Source organism: Pleurotus ostreatus (assembly GCF_014466165.1).
Source record: "Pleurotus ostreatus strain PC9 chromosome Unknown scaffold_9, whole genome shotgun sequence".
NCBI lineage: Eukaryota > Fungi > Basidiomycota > Agaricomycetes > Agaricales > Pleurotaceae > Pleurotus > Pleurotus ostreatus.
The window spans coordinates 913,393-929,178 of record NW_023503164.1 but is presented as its reverse complement, the minus strand read 5'-3'; the positions used below and the strand labels follow the sequence as shown (position 1 = coordinate 929,178).

The 15,786-nt window shown below is 48.6% G+C and overlaps 1 protein-coding gene across 1 annotated transcript; it reads left to right on the top strand.

The window, feature by feature from the left end:
• Nucleotides 1-2,862: 2,862 nt before the first annotated feature.
• PC9H_011479 (uncharacterized protein) lies at nt 2,863-6,685 on the top strand (the record flags this gene model as incomplete). Its single annotated transcript, XM_036780963.1, has 9 exons — nt 2,863-3,119; nt 3,154-3,213; nt 3,341-3,397; nt 3,447-3,512; nt 3,567-4,237; nt 4,285-4,452; nt 4,504-4,628; nt 5,340-5,962; nt 6,064-6,685. The coding sequence occupies 9 exons, from the start codon at nt 2,863-2,865 to the stop codon at nt 6,683-6,685; spliced, it is 2,649 nt and encodes an 882-aa protein (XP_036626818.1).
• Nucleotides 6,686-15,786: the final 9,101 nt, after the last annotated feature.

The window sequence follows — 15,786 nt, the reverse complement described above, 5'->3', positions numbered from 1 at the left end:
TACAGAACCGGATTTGTTGCAGGAGCGTTAATCTAGAAGGAGGTGAGTAGAATCCGAAGAATGTGGCTAGAAGATTGCAACTGACAATATTCTGACTATATGGAGCACGAGCATGATCCTGAATGATAGCACTGGCCGCATTCCGAATGGCATCAACCTCAATCTCAAGGGTATTCCCCAGGTTGATGACACCACTGACACCCACAATCTCTTCTCGGAAGTTGCCTTCTTCACCTGAGCCTACATCCGCTGCAGCGTCTGGGCCAACCCGGACGGCTGAGTCGGGGTCCTGACGACCTTCACGGCAGGTGGTAATACGATGCACGACCGAACCATTCTCGGGCAGACTCATCAGGGCATCTTGATCTATCTCCAAGTCGGCGTAAGCAGGATCATGTGCGATCTTGTATTCCAAAGCATCGAGGACTTTCTGCCGGCGAACAGTGAAGTCAATATAATGGGACACGTCAACATCGTCTTGACGAATAATCACCAAGTCTGTGTCTTCAGGTAAGCGAGGCAACTTTGCAGCGATCTCTGTGATATCTTGAGGAAAATTGATGATATGATCTTGATAGCAGAGCTGCCGTCCTTTGGTGTATTGAACCTGCATATATGTCTTGACCCTAGCAATTAGCATATCCTCCATGTCTGTCAACCCCTTCAGACAAGGCGGAACATCATAGGCTACGAGAATTGGAAAGTTGAGCACATTGAGTGAGCGTCACTTGGATCTTCATATTGAGACTCACATGGATGCGTATAGTTTGCAGCCGACCACTTTTTGACGGGATCCCCTTTGTCACGATGGCATGAGGAGCATTCCCCATCAACGACATGTAGGTCAAAGCCCTCTTCCCAGCAACTGTTGCAACCATCATATCGGATGGCAGCCAACTTCTCACTGAGGGATTGAAGCAATTGCGCCTCACAAGCATCAAGCGCACTATCAGACGGTTGGTCGATATCCATCAAATCTCTTCCATCGCCGAACACCGCGTCAAATTCATCGTCAGCACCAGCCTCAACACCATCATCAGCGCCGACATTAAGATAGTCATCTTCATTATTGTCCTCATTGATCCCTCGGTCCACCTGGTGACGTGCACGACATTGACTCAAGGCTGTTAAGTAGTCTCGACAGTTAGTTCGAACAAGGGGGGGTCAGGATTTCGATATCGTAACTAGGGTCGGTGTAGGCCATAAGACCATGGCGAGGCCGACTAACCATCTATTGTGGGACCTATATACCATATATGGTATATTTAATGACATAATCCATCAGAGTCACGTCGCAACCTCAACAGCCTTTCAATCCCTTCATACTTGCCGCTTCATACCACTATCTACCGTGCATTACAGCCGCTTGAGTGAGGATCGCTGGCCCGGGTTGTCGGTACAAGCTGGACATATCCATCTTGGGATGACATAGTCCAAACCGACACAGTCTAGATGGTACTTTGAAGATGGTGAGTTGCATGTTTGCCAATGTACAATATGAACGTACCCATTTCGTTTCACAGCCTGCTTTCTTGCATTCAATCGCGCTCTTCGAGCGGCGCTCATCCTCTTCGACCACCTCACCACATGTACACCATTCCAGGAGAGCTCGAAGATCATTCCGCTTTCTCTTGCGCGCACCCCGACCCAGAATTTCGATTGGCTTTGGAGTGTCCAGGGGAGCACCTGACGATCCACTACATCTTCGGTTGGACCCCAGGTGGAATCAGGTGGGTGGGTGGCATTCACCTGGTGTTCACCTGGACTCACCTGGCATTCAAGTGGCAAAAAGGTGGATTTTGGTTTGGCTGTAATGGCCCAGAAATGCCACTTTTTTACCACTTTTGGCCACTTTTTTACCAGGTGGACACCAGGTGAGCCATACTGGATGAGTGGTATCCATGTGATGTCCATGTGGTATTCACTTGAATTTCCACCTGAACACCACATGAATGCCACCCATATACCAGGTAGACAAAGTGCTAGTATTGAGGTGGGGTTCATCTGGCATTCATGTGGATATCACATGGCAATGTCATGGCCAATATGTTATTTTGTAGTGCTGTTATGATTTTATCTTATTTTATTGTATTTTCTATGATTTTCTATGAATTTTTAGCAATTTATTTGAGTTTCTTTGGAATTTTCTGGTGTAATTTCCGCTTTGGGACAGCCAGAAATGGATTAGCAACAGTTATCTAAAGATAAGTCATTTTCCTCGGACGGGCGCTTATTTGGCGCTTATTGACGATTATTAATATTCTTTTTCTTTTTCTTTTTCTTTTTGTGGACGGGCGCCTATTTTCGGCAATCAGCGCGACGCCACGCGCATGTGACTGCCGTGCCACGCTGGCACACGACACCTCTTCTTCTCAACCACCACCATCCCCAATCCCCCTGCCTTCCCCCCAACAACCCACCATAGCAATATGCCCCCACGCAAGCCCACTTCGACACAGCGCAAGAACAAGGAGGAGGGGACCACAATGTGAGTGTGTCCCCCAGTTTTTTCTGTTTTTTTCACTGACACTGCCCCCACTTGTGTCCCATGCCCTATGCCCACATCCCCCACTTTCACACCACCCACGCCTTTGCCCTTGCCCGGACGCTCGACGCCCCCACGCATCCCCACACCCGTGTTTTCAACGACAACGACGACGATGCCCCCCACACATCTCCACACCCCCCGTTCTCGACGATGCCCCCCACGCACGCCCGCACCCCGTTCTCGACGATGACGCACCCCACGCACCCCGTTCTCGACAACGACGCACCCCGCACCCCGTTCTCGATGATGACACCCCCCACGTATCCACACATCCCCGTTCTCAACGACGACGCATTCCCACACCCCCGTTCTCGATGACGACGCCCCCCCACGCACGACCGCACCCTGTTCTCGACGACGACGCACCCCGCACCCTGTTCTCGACGATGACGCCCCCTGCGTATCCACACACCCCTGTTCTCGACGTCGCCAACAATGATGCACGCCCGCACCCCATTCTCGACGATGCCCCCCACGCACGCCTGCACCCTGTTCTCGATGACGACGCACCCCCACACCCTTACACCTCACCCCTACCCCCTGTCTACCCCTGGCCCCTGGTCATCAACATGTACCCCTGATCCCCCCTTGGCCCCCATCCACAGGGCTTCTACCAAGCCCAGGTCCACCAGGTCTGCAACCAAGGCCATGCAGCGGGAGCTCATGTGAGTTTGTCATTGCCAGTAGTGTACCAGTAGTCAGTAGTCATACATCATGAGTAGTAGATAGAATAAATATAAATAAATCCTTTTAAATCTCAAATAAATCAACAATCAATTACTTGTCTGATAGTGTGGACATCCCTGTAACCAAGAAGAAACAAACCAAGGCTAAGAAGAACAAGAATATGTGAGTTACTGCCTGTATCCCTCTGTTTGCTTATGCTCATTGTCCATAGCACCTCTGCCGACCGTGATGCAGCTGATGAAGAAGCTAATGAGACTACGGTAGAGAATTTGACTGCGTAAGTCTTTGCTTGTCATTACTTGTGATTGTACAACTCATCTTTTTGCACCAGTACTGCTAGGACACTTCAGGAGAGTGGTGCTCCGCTTGCACCACCTGCTCGTCAAGTTGGGACTGGAGTCACCTTGGCTCCAATCACTCCGAGCATCACCACCTCTCGCATCAGGCATGAAGAGCCAGAGGATGTCCCCCAGATCGCCACCAAGGACAAGGGAAAAGGTAGAGACCTTACCAATCTGGGTTCGCTGGATGCAGAGGAGGAGAAAGATGAAGGAGAAGATGCAGAGGCTGAGAAGTCTGATGAAGAGGGTGACGAGGAGAAAGATGCTGATGCTGGTAGCAATGGCGATGAAGATGGTGAGCCGAAGAAGACTGACAATGAGGACGACAATGAGGACAATTCCGCTGAGGTGCCCATGCCTGCTGACTTGTCAGACAATAACGACGACACCATGGAGGTTGACCCCACCACTCCCAAGCGCCCTGCCACCCCCGCCAAACCCACCACTGCTTCCAAGCGCAGAGCCAGCACTTCACCCACCACCGCTCGTCAGATGGGTAAGGGTGTACGCAAGGACATCACCCATGCTAGTGCTTCCTCTCACCGAGCTCCCCCCTCTCCTACATCTGATGACCTTGACGATTTGCAAGGCGCATCCCATACCATGGGTGGCTTTGCTAGAGGCAAGGCCATGGGTGTTGCCTTGAACATGGCTGACTTTGGTGAGTTCTCTTTTTCTCTACAAGTCCAATTCTGACTTGATATCCAGACACCAACGAGGAGTCTGATGCCCCGCCTGTCATGGGCATGCTCCTTGTCTTCAAGGATGGGGCTTCGCCTCTGGAGGGTGCCAGGCCTGTTGGGGTTAAAGTCCCCATCAAGAACACTCTGGGGCCTGTCCTCACTGCTGCTGCCAAGAAGATGGTGGCTCTTACTAGTAAGTTCTTTCTTTTTGCTTCGCGTTTTTTTACTCATTGCTTGTCATCAGACTCTGACATCCTGCTCTGGGATGCAGAGGACCACTTCTGGGAAGCCAAGGGGCCTTATGCCACTGCTGTCAGGGACAATGAGGCTGTCATCTGGGATGACAAGAACAAGCTCAGAATTGGAATTGTATTGTAAGGGTTGAACCCTTTCGTTCCGTGCAGTCCGACCTCTCCTATCCCCTATCGACCCCTCTCCGACTCCTCGGATGTACTCGCACATGACTCGGACGTCACGAACCCGTACCGGACACACGTGATAACAGATCAGACACCGCGGATCATTGTTTCGTATCTTTTGCTTTCAGACTCTAATACTTGGACTATACTAGCACCATCACTCGTTCCTGGTGCCTTTTCGTTTCAGACTTTTCCTTCATCTGACATTTTTCGTAGCTACAAAAGCCTCCTGTACTCGTAGTTAGAAGAATAAGATTTGTTTCCGCCCCACATCGAGTCAGAATCTAAGTCGTCCGAGAAGCTTTCCTCCTCCGTTGTCAGAGTTCGCCGTCATCCGAGTCCGAGTTCGATCCGAAGCCAGTTCTCCTGCCATCCTTATCATTCTCCTGCCGTCCTCATCATACTATCCGAAGCCGAAGTTGTTTGTTCCGCGTCCGAGCGCGTCCGAAGCCATCCAAAGCATCCGAAGTTTCCTAGTCGTTGTTTTCACTCTCGGACTCATCGTTTATCACACTTAGTTCATTCGGGTGTCGCACGGACTTGTCCTGCCAGAGGCGGACCCTCACATTTCATTTGACTATACTACTAGTCTACGTGTATATTCACTACTACAGTATGTAAATTCCAACTTGACTTTTAAAAAATTCTAACTTTGTTACAGCAACCATCTGAGCTTGGTGTCTCCTACCTTCCGCCTCCCTCTCCTTCCATCAACTCCTCGGCTGCCCCCTCTGCAGTCTCCTCCATCACCCCCTCTGCCTCTGTCTCTGTTGCCGGCACCCTTGATATCGCTGTCAACCCTCTCACTGCTGCCTTCCGTGACGAACCCCTCCTTTTGCAAATTGCAACTCGCATGGGGGTACCCTACCACATGACGAACCATGGAGCTGCTTCAGCCCCTGGGCTTCCTTCGCTCAGGTCTATGTATGCTCGGATTCAGCTTGCCAAGGAGGCCAAAGAGAAGTGGGACAGCTTGACAACTCCATGGACAGGAGGTAATGTTTCGGAGAAGACCCTTTGTTCTATCTTCGTTGGCAAGACCAATTTTAACACTTACACCGCCCTCTTTGACCACTCCGTCTTCTTTCCCATCATCATGGACATGTTGCGCAACCCCAAGTACGACGTCACCTCCAGTGCTCACACTATGCTCTGGGGAGCTCGTAAGCCTGGTAAGGACACTTTGGCCAAGGTTCTGGACGAGTTGGAGGCAGAGAAGAAGGCAGAGGAGGCAAAGAAAGCCAGAGATGCAAAGAAGAAGGCTGCAGCTAAGAAGGCTACAAAGTAGGTAGCTATTCTTTGTATTAGTTGAAATGCAACAGTCATTTTACTGGCTCTTTTTCGTCTGAACTTCAATGAATTTCAACAAATACTGACTTGCCCAGTTTCTGTTTACAGGCCTTCTGGATGATCTTATCCCTCTTCCTCTTGCTGGGACTCCTTCCATGTGCTGCTGCAGCCCCTCTGGAAGATTCGTTTCCTGACATCCGGTTTGCTGACTTTGCCAAAGTTGTCAAGCTGACCTTTGGTGAGAACATTACTCTTGCCACAGTTCTGATGCTCCTCTTCAGCATCACCAGCAACACCGACATTCTCAACTTGCATGGACAACAGAAGGCTGTAGATAGTAACAACCAGGTGGTCACCAGCTGGATGGCTGCCTTTGTCCGTGCCATCAAAGACAAGCTTCAGGTTGATGTCTCTAACATCCCTGATGACTCTGATGATGATGCTGGTGCTGGAGACAACAACTCCAACTCTGGATCCTCTGAGGACAACATGGATGCCTCTGATGGCAATTCCATCTCAGGATCTGATGACGACATGAACTCCTCTGGCTCTGGCTCCTCTGGCTCTTCTGACACTTCTGTGAGTGCTGAGACCATCTTCGACACCCTCTTCCTGCCTGGAGACAACCACAAATCGTGTACTGCAAAGAGTCAGACCACCATACTTGGTAAAAAAACTCGACTCTCTCTGTCAATTTCTGGATCTCTACACGCATAATGATAAACACCAACTACGTCGCAAACTCCTGCCCATTTCCACTTCCTCTATCCAGCCTATCATCCTCATCACCCCTCCTGTCATGGGCTGCTCTAGTGCTGGCTGTCATGGCCATGGTCTCACTCAATACCTCCGCGACCGTGATATCTCCAAAGTCACTTTGCTTCGTGGAAGTGAGTGCTTTGAGAAGGTTCCGGTATTGGCTGGTAGATGTCCCAAGTGCTCCACTATGTTCTGGGCAGACCACGAGAGCTTCATTGACAACAACCGACAACTCGCCCTCTATCTTCCCAATGCCAAGTACCTCAAAGTCGGAAAGCAGGTCTGGGTGGATTGCATTGTCTCCAAGGCAATTGTGAATGCCAACTACAGCTTTCATGCCTCAACTGCAGCAATAACGGAGTTCTGGAACTACTCGTTTGTCCAGCCCAGTGGTGCTTCATTCACCCTCACTCACAGACAAGTCTGGAAAGCCTTTGTTGTGGAGTCTATCCGCCTTCTTGCAGGGTTCAGCAACTCCACCATGATCTTCATGGACAATCTGAAGATCAGTGAGCTTGTCGCCGCTGCCTACTTGTACCTTGGAGATGGGGGGATCATCCGCAGCGCAGTTGGGCATTCATGCGATGAGTGCTGTCATGCATTCAAAGATGTGGCTGATGTCATTCCCAACCAGGATGACAATCCCGCTGCTCTTGCTGGTCATGATGAAAATCGTGATGTGCCTGAGTATGCAGGACCTGCTGTGGCAGCAGCTGTTGCAGATGCTGAGGCTATGGATGTTGACAATGTCCCAGCCAATGATGCATCTGAACCTGCTGGAGGTGTTGCACTTCACACAAATGCAGATGTCCGCATGGTTGTCATTGATGGGATTGTCATGGGGCCTCGACATTGTGCTATTGCAGGTTGTGAGGCAGGGCTGCTCAATGCTCAGACTGGAGTGTTCTGTCAAGAGCATGAGGAGGAGACGGAGGACCATTGCCATATGAAGGGGTGCAACAAGAACAAGGTTGGTCGTACTCAGGCATGTGAAGATCACCAGGAGCAGTGGAGGACATTCCGTGGACGCTATGCCAACACCTCACTTCTTGGAGTGCAGCGGATATTGAGGAGAGCTCAGAAGGAGAGGCAGGAGTGGCTACCTCGTGCTGCAGGGGCAGAGGAGCTTGAACATGACAACCTGGAGGAGCAAGAGGTTGAAGAGGTCAGTGGCACCAAGTACAACAACTACTTCTCTGCTCCTAGGTTCTACTGTGTGGAGACCATCTGTGCTCCATGTGGTGTGGTGATTGCCTGGCGCAAGTTTGCCAAGGCTGAAGGGGTGGCCAAGATTCTTCGCTTCCTTGACGATGTCTATGAAGACCTCAACTTCCGACCCAGCTACATTGCTATTGACAAGGGGTGTGCCTTGCTCAAGCACATTGTCAAGCAGCATCACTGGCCTGCTTGGGAACCCACCACTCGGATCATTGTCGACTCCTACCACTACATCAACCATCGTGTCACTGACTACCTCTGTCGGACTTGGTGCAATCCTGCACCTCTAAATGGTGCTGCTCCAAACCTGGTAGTGGTTGATGAAGACAAGGAGGGGAGGCCTTACTACAAGAGGGCCTTCAATACTCAGGTAAGTGATCATACTACTCAGTTGCTTGTACTTGTCTGATTTGCTTGTACCTAGGCTTGTGAGCAACTCAATGCATGGTTGGGTGGGTTTCAGACAGTCCTCAACCGGATGACTGTCAGCAACTTTGACTTCACCATGCATGTATTGCTGTTCCTGCATACCCAACGAGTCATTGCCAGGCAGCAGGAGAAGAAAAATAAGAAGGCAGCAGGAATAGAAGAGGTGGTTGAGGATGAGGAAAGTGATGATGAGGATATTATTGAGTATTAGATAAATGGACTTCACCTGTGGTCCATCTGGCATTCATCTGATATCTACTTGATACTTACATGACTTCCAAGTGGTATCCAGGCGGACACCACATGGTTTTCACATCTTGATGAATGCCAGCTGATACTCAACCGAATACCACTTGGACATCAGATAAACACCACTTTGGACTTGTACTGTTTCACCAAGATGTTCACCTGGTTATCTTCTGGCACTCACCTGATATCCACTCACATGTATGCCACTTGGGAGCCACATGGACACCATATGACTGTCATCCATGACTAGTTACATGGATGTGTTTATGTTTACTGAGACGTCCACCTTATTACCTGGTAATAAGGTGGTATCCAAGTGATCACCACCTATCTAACATCTGAATATCACCTGGAAACCACCCATCTGGGGATCAACTGGTATTCATGTGGCATTCATCTGAATATTGTCTGGGTGCCACATTTAGACCAGATGAACACCAGTTGGTAGTCACATGAATATCAGGTTGTACTTGAATTTTGTCAAAACTCAGTCATATCACACAAACACCACCTGGATACCAAGTGGTAGCTAGATGGTCAATGTATGGTTCTTACACAGTCCACATGAATGCCATGTGGATATCAGATGAACACCATCCAACTGCCATCTAAGACTTGTGTAATGTTGTAAATTGACAATCCACATGGACACCACCTGGTAATCACCTGAACACCACCTGAACTTGTATCTTAGTTACTTTGAACAATATACTCATGTAGTCACTCTTTCACCACCTAGATACCACCTGGTGTTCACATGGACAACATTCAATATCTGAAGTGGTATCCAGGTGGTCACCAGGTGGTAAAAGAGTGGACAAAAATGAATTGAAGTGAACTTGCATGGAAAAAGTGGTGATCAGGTGGCATCCATGTGGTAAAAAACTGATCGGAAATGGGCTGGCTGGGACCACCTGGGGACCACCTGGGGTTCATCTGGAGATGTGGTGGACCGCCAGATATACAAAACTTCGAACCCTCTATTTGGTGTGCATCTGGCCAGAGTATGAGCATGGACCATAGCGGGTGTATTGGACGGTTGTACTCTCCACCGTTGATTCATACTTTATAGAACGATGACGTCAGAAGCGTTTCTATGGACTTAATCAGAAAGTAAGTGGTTTGGTTGAAACGTCTCATTCGTGGGTCTGATAGTCCTAGTTTGACCGCTATATCGCCGTTCTCGGCCTTCATCGACTATTCTCCAGCGTAACTGTCCGCACGTCAGTCGCATCGATTGAGCAACCCAGCCAAAACAAACTGTTGCCTTGTGCCGTCCTCAGCCCAAACGAAGTCTTTGAGTAGTCTCATCAGCTGGGTGATCACCATATCTCAGATCTCAGGCCTCAGGCCTCAGGAGTCAGGTCTGCCGATCATCTTGCGCGACTCAATGTGTTCCGTTGTGCTCCTAATTACTTTGGTGTAGACCGGCTTCCCTCTTTCTTCATGGAACTGCCACAATGTAGGGGACTTGTATATGGAGACACTGCGGTGGCGGACACGGGGAGTCACATGTCAGTATGTGTTCCAACGAATACCGAACACAGAAGGCCTTCGGTTTAGAGGGTGGTTGACGAAGCTGGGCTATGTTGAAAGTGAGGTGGCCGAGGAGAACAACCCATCAACTCGTCGTGTGTCCCTGTGTCCCTTATGAACTTAGGACATTTCAAAATAACTAACCATCTGACAGACTGGTAGAATGATATGGCTCGTTGTGAGCATGAACGACCTAACCCCTCTGCTTGCCGTAGGGGTTATCACCGCATGAGATGTGTTCAGCAGCTCGACGCTATACAGCTTCTAAACCGAATGGAGCGAACAGGGTTGGGTAGTGGCAGACGAGGGGTGAGGGAAACGATATGGTATTATGGTATTATGGACTGCAATACAAACATACGATATGATACGAGCCGAACTAATGCTTGCTGTCCCATTCTATCCTTCTTGATTTCGCCAGTGGTGGTTGGGAAGAAGTTGCTGAGTTTAAAATACCGATATTTAGGTCAGAATTTTAGGCATTTCCCTTACTGTGATAATCTACTAAGCACTCTAATTTGAATCAAATCTAATCGCGCTCGGAAGTAAATGTGGCATGACCAAGGGGGCACGGGGGCTATCTACTTCGGGATACTCGGGCACTGACTTAGTGCACAAGCCAGCTATTTCCCGAATGTGGATAAGTATCTCCAACCTTTGTTCGGACAATTGCCATGCGCGTGAGAATGCCTCATTTTCCCAAAAGTAGACAATCAAAATTACTTGTCTTTGTAGTCGCTGGATTCGAACATTTCGACGCACCCTCGCCTTGTTCAACGTGTCAACGTCTTCACACCAGAAATATGGCAAACAGCCTAATCAGAAGAAACCCTCTCAAATATGTTCAACAGCACACAATTCCAACACCTAATGGTTGGACACCGTCTAGTCTTTGTTTTTCACCTCTAGGAGACAGACTTGCCATCGGAGCGGGATCCACCATTGTATTCCATGAAGCATCCTCTGGACTATATCTTCATCATGCTCCATTTTCAGCGAACATCATGTCAATGCAGTGGCTATGGGATGATTTGTTGTATCTGGGATTCGATGATGGTGAATTGTTAGCAATGAGTCCGAATGACAATGCCAAGGTAGTGTCTCTTTATTTTTACCTTTGGATATATTCACTGCATCTCAATATAGTTGCTGGAAATCAAGGGTTTCATTGTATTGGAAGAAGGGACTCCAGTCACTCAGTTTCATGTGCATCCAGAGAATAAAGGCCTTGTGGCTGCTGGCAGTGGACTGCTACGTGTGTGGTTCAGGCCTAACAGTGTGTCTCATATTAATCCTGGACATTCACTCGCGAGGTGGGCTGAAACAACTTACCAGAGGCCGACACCTGGCATGCTAAAGCAATTCAACGTCCTGCTTTGCGGCCTTCTGCCCAGCGTGAGGCATTCGTCCTTGTTGTTTGGATCGATGAACATATTTTGATGGTTTACCGTCATCATGGTGCCATGTAAGTGAGTACCTCATGTATTTGTTCACGACTTTGAAACCCTTCCAGGCTTTGGGACCCCGTCACCCATTTCATCATTGCGGAGATTTGTATAGAGGGTCCCATGTACGTGTTATCTTCTCGCATACCCTCGCAGTTACTAACCGTATCTACTTAGAATTTCTGCTAACGTATCCCCCAATCGACGACTTTTGGCTGTTTCTACAGCAGAACGATACAAGATCTTCGAGATATCATCAGGCAGTCTGGAAACAAGCTTCCCATCCCCAGTCGTAGCAGAGGAGCCCCGAGTCATGAGACCAGTTATTTTTATTCATAGTGGCAAATCTATCCTCGGGGGACGATGGGGATCAGCCGCCATGTTTTATGTAGAATCTGGTTCCCGTCAACAAACACTTTTGGCACCAGGTATGGAGTCCGTCTACCAGCACGGAATCAATGCTAACTTATTGGAACTAGGTCGTGGACTCGTTCATGTTCTTGCAGTGTGTCCAAGGCAGCTCTGAACTCGATTGTGGCGCTAATGTCTACTTAGTCCCATCATACGAGCATGGCAGATATGTTCCAGATTGCCATTGCAGGGGATGGTTTAGTGGGGCTTTGGTCCACAAGTGGTCCCCAAACGCTTTTACAGCGCACTGTTCATGCCATCGCGGTTGCTCTAGTGGCTGCTGTGGCCCTCATACTATATTCACGAGGTACATGAAATCTATTGCACAATGAGCAACCATTTTAATGTAATATCACTGGAAGACGAGGGCGTCGGCCATCCAAGGAGCTGGCTATATACACGGCACCGTGCAAAGGTTGAGTTGAGTCCGGTGATTACTGACTGTGACCACGGACTTGGAACTTGAGACGAAGACAACGCCGCTACTCCTGAGAGACCATGTACAAGTGGAAGTGAAGAGCTGTGGGGCGCAATGCAACCGATGACTGATAGCGGGCTCGTAGACTACAGCGTGGCCGATGAGAAGGTACGCAGCTGGGCTGAAGTTCACATCGGAGATCAGGTGATTGGCTGACTTGCGTGATTAGATAGTTGATGACGTTGGATGGTCTATGAATCAACATTGAGTCAGTAACAATGAGTCTAAGAAGATATAAAAGCTGGTACGTACCTTGCTAGTCTCTTCCCTCCTCGCCGTTGCCGTGGTGCCAACATTGATATAGCTACGACTTACATCAAGAATTCTTCGGTATCTACATGGTACTGTGAAGGAAAGTGTAAATTAAAAGCTCTACAGGATTCTCTCCCTTCATGCTCCGCCTCGGCTTATTGTAAGGGCAACCTCAAGATGGCCGCACAGCGCGAGCCTAGCAGAGGGAGAATCCAAAGATAATGAATAAGACTAACTACAATACATGAGAGGGCTGCTCACCTAGCAGAGGGAGAATCCAAAGAGAACAGGATAAGGATTCTCCATGCTAGGAGGCGAAGTATATACTGTAGTAGCGTGAGAGGAATGCAGAATAACTGTACAGTACACCAGCCACAAGTCCGAGCGAATATCACAAGGTACAAGGAAACATGTGATAATGAAGTGGAGGGTAAATGCACAGGAGTCGTGCCAGCGACTTGGGGAAGTAAGGGCGAAGGGTAACGAAGTGGGGAAAGAGGATAGAGGTAACCCGGACGAGCCCCAAAGAGTATAGACGAGTCCGAGCGAGTCCGAGGTGTCCGAAGCAAGTCCGAGGTGTCCGAAGCAAGTCCGAGCAAGTCCGAAGCAAGTCCGAGCAAGTCCGAACTGCGGGAAGACTCCGGAGTCACCGGACGTGGCTCGGATGCAAAAGGAGTGGGCGGAAAGGAAGTGGAAAGGAAAGGAAGCGAAAAGGAACAAAGGGGAACAAAGGAAATGTAGGTAAGAGTCCATGGGATGAAGAAAAGGGGAGGAAATAGGAGTGTCCCCTTACACTTATCACCCCAAGTCGTTCCCCCCCTCATCGAACCGACACCCGCTGACATTCCAACATCGGCGAGCGACATCATCAAGCTCCTCAACGACGTGACGGCGGAAGCTAAGGATAACCTTCTCGCTGCAAAGATCTCTCAGACCATTCAGGCTAACGCTCATTGCCGCCCGGATCAATTGTTTTCTGAGGGAGACCTTATATATTTGTCAACGTCCAACAGGCGCACAGAGTACATGCACACAGGGGATAACAGAGTGGCCAAGTTCATGCCTCGCTTTGATGGGCCTTACGAGATCTTACACGCGAACCCAGAGAAGTCATCATATACATTAAACATGCCCAACACTGATAAATTCTTCCCCACTTTTCACTCTAGCCATCTTCGTCCCTTCATTGCCAACAACAGTAACCTGTTCCCTTCACGTAAGCTGGAGCGCCCTGCTCCTGTCACTGGGGATTCGGTGTAGAAATAACCGTTTCTTCGCGGTTACTCAGGCATGTAGAATAGCAGTTGACCCTCGCAAACACATGAGGGACTACATAATTCAAACTACCTATTTATCTATGTGTGAACAATCAAATGTATCTACATATAAGGACAGTGTGATTATCTAAACACATGGTACGATTCGGAGAACACTTGAAACGTGCAACAGCAAATCCAACATTCGGGTGATGATGAATATTACGTGGAGTCGATAATAGATGAGAAGTGTGGGCGCAGGGGATGGAGTACTTGGTAACATTCAGAGGTTATGGGCCAGAGGATAATCGGTGGATGACGAGGCATGAGGTGGAGGAGCTGGAGGAGCTGGATACTTGGCTTGAGGAGAAGAAGAACGGCGCTAGCGGCACCATAACACGGAGAACACGCACACAGAAGAAGAATCTCTCTGCCGCATTACTTATCTCCCTGCTCGACTCGCTCGCTGTCGGATTCAATGGGTCCTGGGTTGGTTCCCCTTCTTTGCTTTGACATCATTCATCGCTTGTTTCTCCCTTATGCACCATCCTTCCTTCAGAAGGTGGGCAAGTGTAAACAAGTTACCCTTGTTTACCCCTTTCTTCCCTGTCTAGTTTCACGTGACACAGACTTTACTTATATATTCGATACATACCCATTCTTGTATCTCATATCTTGACCACGACAGTCAATCACACTCACTGATCCTCTCACAATGTTCCTTGAGTGTTCCACACTCCAACGTGGTTCCACTTTTTTTTTGAGCATGTATAGCAAACACCATATACCGCTCACAATTGCGTGTGCACAATCCCTCCTCTCATTGCATGGTTTGTTCTTGCCGTTCAACTTCTTTCCTTCGTCAACTGACCATCCTACTGTTGCTGTTTTCTTCAGTATCTAGCATCACCATGGTGTTGGATTGCATAGAATGCACTAGCAAACTGTGCTTCCTATTGAGGCAGTGCACTACATGCGGTGGCCATGTATATTATAATACTTATCCCTTTAATGCTTACTTCTCACTTGCTGGCTAATATGTTAATACATGCTCAGTCGGTTCCTGTAAGGGCAACCTCAAGATGGCTGTTGTCATGAACCATGTCTGTAGACATGGTAAATGAGTATATTCAGCATTGTACTCCCTCAAGCAATTCTCTCTCCATTTCCCCAAGCTCCTATTTCCCCTATACCCCTATTTCTCCTAAAACTCTTCCTTCTCAAAAACTCTACCATTCCCCAAACATTTCAGCATCTCTCACAAAAATTACATAATTGCTGCTACCCTTTCCCTTGAGGCTTCTTACCAAAGCACCAAGTTTCCTTCTCCATTCCTGAAAACTTCCTCCCTTCTAAATTTTTCCCTTCCATTCTAAATTTTCCCCTCCATTCTAAAATCTTCAAAGGGTGTGACACCACACAGCACAGGCCTAGCAGAGGGAGAATCCAAAGATATGAATAGGACTAGCTACAATACATGAGAGAGCCGGAGTCATCAGACGTGGCTTGGATGATAGAACAACACTTGACCCTTCTGTTTCACATTGTTGAAGTAGGTGTCCATTTCTATCAAATTCTGCTGATGCTAACCGTTGAAAAGATGTGGAATTTCCGCCTTAAGTGTCTGGCTGCATTGAGCAATGTCTGGGACCCCAGCTTGAATAAAGGTTATGCGTACTTTGTTGAAGAAAAGAAGTACAAGAGCTTCCTGGATGCAACCGGCAACCTTCATCCCAAAGAGCACATCAGAATGAATGTCAGATAAACTGTTCATTCAATCTCACA